The sequence below is a fragment of the Camelina sativa genome, chromosome 9 (genome assembly GCF_000633955.1).
Source record: "Camelina sativa cultivar DH55 chromosome 9, Cs, whole genome shotgun sequence".
NCBI lineage: Eukaryota > Viridiplantae > Streptophyta > Magnoliopsida > Brassicales > Brassicaceae > Camelina > Camelina sativa.
Genome location: NC_025693.1, coordinates 29,137,270 through 29,141,702, shown reverse-complemented (window position 1 = coordinate 29,141,702; position 4,433 = coordinate 29,137,270). Strand labels below are relative to the sequence as shown.

At 32.0% G+C, this 4,433-nt stretch overlaps 1 protein-coding gene across 1 annotated transcript; it reads right to left on the bottom strand.

The window, feature by feature from the left end:
- On the bottom strand, nucleotides 570-2,016 carry LOC104712915 (putative F-box protein At1g70960). The gene has a single exon (XM_010429910.2). It carries the CDS (start codon nucleotides 1,948-1,950, stop codon nucleotides 799-801), a length of 1,152 nt encoding a protein of 383 aa, XP_010428212.1. The 5' UTR covers nucleotides 1,951-2,016; the 3' UTR covers nucleotides 570-798.

Genomic DNA, 4,433 nt, shown 5'->3' with positions numbered 1-4,433 from the left:
AAAAAAAAAAAAAAAAAAAAAAATTCACAAAGAGTTACTAAGCTCAGGCAAACAGTAAACGAACAATGGACAAAAAGCAGAAGATAAAGATTGATCGCAACAAAAAGCAATGTAACAATTGCAAATCCAAATCTTTGGCTACACTTTGTTTTATGTTATACCACCAACCATTTTAGGTTCTCCAAACTCCAAAGCCTTGTCTAAGAGAACCTCTTGTGACCGCCCGGTTTGTTATTGAGGCTGAGGTCGTGAGTCATGGTCCTGATAGTGCGACTTTAGATGGTTGATGGTTCGGTCTGAAAAAAATCGTTATTTGAGAGGAAGAGGCCGGTGGCTGCTACTACTCTCTTTGCGTTTACAAGATAGAATTATAGCTAGAAATCTTGTGTTTTTTCTTTTAGGAACGTTTTGTTCTACGAATCAAAATGTCACTTTCTGTAGTTGAAAAGAATATTACACTATTATACAAAAGAACTTTTCCCTTTCTCTTTGCACTTATTAGGAAGCTTCAATTTTGTAATTATATGGCAAAAAAATAAAGATTAATGGCAGTAAGAAAAAACGAACAATCACAATAAGATATAGTCGAGAGATAACATTATTATTTAGCATAAAATAAAGGTTAACGACAATAGAAATAAAAATTAACAATCCCAATAAGACCACTAGTACATGAGAGCTAGACATCATTATTATTTAGCATAAATAAAGAGTAACCGCAATAGAATGAAAATTAGAAATGAAGACAAACAACAATCCCAATGAGACTTGAGAGAGTGAACAACCAAGTCTTATTCTTCAGATAAGCCAAGTACTATCAACATGATCCAAGAAGGTTCGAACATAATAGTATCCATCAACCATTCCTTCAATCTCAAATCTTCTGAGGTTTGTTTTGTCTTTATCGTAATACACCACAAAGATGTGTCCCCCTAACCAACAGTATGGTGCGAAAACAAGTTCTTTTGTTCCAATGGTACCATTGAAAAAAAACTTGTGGTGTCCAACAGTTTCTAGCCATTGAGGAATCTTAACGATCTCTCTCCTCCAGTTTCCTGTTATCTCGTTCCTAACCCACAATACAAAACTTCCAATGTCATCGTTGTCCCATATATCAACAATTCCACTTCTAAACTCAGAGTCATCTACTAAGGCAATTTCCCCTTTGTAATTCACCAATTTCCAACGATGGTCATCAACTGTAGAGGTTTCGCCTCTGTCAGGTACTTCAATGACAGTGAAATCTTCAGAACTCACGTTGAAGCTCATTACCTGATATTTTCCACTATTGGGCTGAGCTCCATAGTACAAGAAACCTCCTTTGAATAGTCCTTGAGTAACTGGTGAATGATCATGGTTACATGTGATCCGTCTCCAAGAAGAGTCTTCCACTGATTCCTCCGTCATCGTGTATACATGAAACTCCTTAGTTCGCCTACCATCTCCGAACTGTGTAATGCATGACACCTTGAATACATCCGTAGATTCATCGTATCCGAAAAAACATCTTATGGATGCTCCGTTAGGCCTTTGGATCTTAGGTAAATGCCGAAACTTTTTCGCACCCGGGTTGCAAATGACAACATTAGTACCACCTCGAAGACAGATCAAACCTCGGATGGGTTGAGAAACTTCATCAAGTGGTACTTCTCCTTTGTTGGTACGTATCAGTTGTTGACCAGACGACAAAAATGGTTCCTCCTCTTGATAAACAGAGTGAAACAAGGCTTCGGCTTTGTTTGACGGGATTCTTACATCATGGGCGACGAACAACACTCGAGGCCTTGTCATCGACCGGTTCAAGTAAAGATCTCTGAATGCTTTCGTGCGGATTAAAGATGCATATTTCTTCGAGACGCAGATGCATGTCACCAAGGATTTCAGAGGCAACCATGACAAAATCTGTATTTGTAGATCTTCAGGAAGTGACTCGAAATTTGATTTTTCCATTTTTGTTTTTTTTCTTTCTTTGTATGTGTAATGATATTTTGTGTTTTGAGATATAGAGAAACTAAACACACATCTGGTATTTATAAGAGAGTAGTTTCATAGTTTGTTACCAACGGTGTAACTTGTGAGTGTGGGTGATGATTACTTGTTGAGTCGTGAAAGCGGTACATCTTTATTTTACATATCTTTAAATGCTTTACATCTCAAAAATAAACGAAAGTAGAATGTTTAGCTCCACACGTTAACAACTTACTAAAATTATTGGCCAATTAGCATAGAGATTACTATATACCATGTATGAAAAGTGACAAATTTGCTTTCATCTTACGCGTTTTAGTAGTTATTTGGTTCTAATTCCAATACAATTATCACACGCCAAAATATTGATAACAAGTTAACATTTTTCTAAAGGTTTTCACTTTAATTCTGTTTTGTCTATTGAGAAGGATGACTTGCAAGGTTTTCTTTCATCCTACTAATCTAGTCGTCAATGCACTTTAATTCTGTTTTGATATTATGTGTTTTAGACAAATTGTGGTTATGATCAAAGAAGACAGAAGTGGTATATATTTATAGAAATCTGAGTTTGTTACCAACGCTTGTGACTTTAGTTTAGCTTGTTGAGGTTGTAAAACGCGTACAACTTTTACTTTATTGCGTGCTCACATGATCCAGAAACAAAAAGAGAAATTTTGGTTCCACAATTAAGTTTCTAAAATTGTTGGCTAATCAGCATATAGATAAGTGGATACCAAGCATGAAATTTACATTATTACATCCTACACAAGTAAATCACACCTCAAAATATAAGATAATACCTTAGTCTTAATTATTTTTAATTGCATGAATAAAACTTATTTTTATGACTAAACTAGCAATTGACCCGCGCTACGCGCGGTAGTTAGATTAAAGTGTATTCTAGGTTTTCTTGTGTATTTTTTTTTTGGTTACGTAAAGCCATATTAACGTTTGTTGTTGTATTTGATTTTGGTTGCTATATTTAAGAGTATTTACGTCAAGCCATATTTACGTTGTTTTATATATTGTTTTCGTTTATGTTGTTTATTTTTTGGTCTTCTATTTTGTATATTGACATTTGTTCATAGGAAGTTTTGTGTAGGTTTTAAAATAATGTGTGTTTAATAGCAGTCACCTCAATCGATGTTTCATACTCTGCAGTAGATATTGCAGGAGTAGTACGATGCCAAATTCTTGTTATAGACAAACGGATAAATAACAATAGCAAATACCTATTTTTCTACCGCAAGTGTTCCACATGCAGGAGTTGCAACAACAACTACTACTACTAAATCAACTAAATCAACAACTTGTATAGTAAATGTATTTTATATAAATGCGATATTAGTTATAGAATAATAATTAGTTAAAGCAATTGTATTGTGAATTTGGTTCAGAATAATCTTTGGGAAACTTTTGAAGAAACTAATAAGACAATTGAGATAAATACTATTTAACTTTTCTAACATCATTTATTTATTTATTTTTTCCATAATATTTTTTATTTGGTAAAGTGAGACTGTAATTACTTAATCTAACCACATTTTTATTTTAACTATTCTATTTTGTTTGCTAAGAAACTCTAAATTATTTACCCAAGTTAAGAAGTATGTAAATGGAAGTAAATAAAACTGTAAGTTATATAATTTAATTGAATTATCTATATTAACATTTTTAAGTACATTTTTTGTTATAACCATTGAATTATACTTATTGACAAATTTAATCCGTGGTATACCATCTTATGAATTTTATGGATATAATTTTTTCACGGGTTGTATCTAAAAAACACTTAATTTACGGGATAAATTTAACCTCAGTGTAAATTTTTAAAAATAATATTATGATTATAATTTTCTCATAGGTTATTTGTTAAAAGCCCTACAATTTTAATTTATTCTAATCATTAAAAATTTAGTTCTGTATAAATGTAATGTTATTATAGATAAATTTAATTATCGACCCATGGTGGCTGCGGTATACTATTGGTCAATTTTTTAATATGACAATGAAAAAATTATTATATATTTTTAAATAATGAACATCAAAAACAATACTAACTAACAAATGCAATTGAAAATTTTTAGGTATTTAAATATCGTTCCGCTGTGTATGGCAAGTTAAAATTCTTTTTAAAAATTATATTTACACTTCTTTTGATATTTCACTAAATACCTGCAGCTATCAACCTAGGTGAATATCCATGCTACGCACAGGCTTATGCATAAAAGAATTACATAATTATTTGTTAAACCTAAATGTTCTGGTTAAATCATCAATCTTAAGGAATTTATTAGGAATGATTTTTTCTTAACTTCACTTACTCTTTAATTTACTTAAGATATGCATCTTTCATATCTCTGTAGCTGTTTATTTTCTTGAGTAGAACTCTAGAGTTTGGTGTTGTTTTATATAACAAAATCATATGAAGACTCCTTTCGTCTTTACCTCTACGTTTTCTTGAA

Bases quoted from the DNA above. Each gene is read 5' to 3' on its own strand.
- LOC104712915 (XM_010429910.2), bottom strand. From the start codon at position 1,950: ATGGAAAAATCAAATTTCGAGTCACTTCCTGAAGATCTACAAATACAG.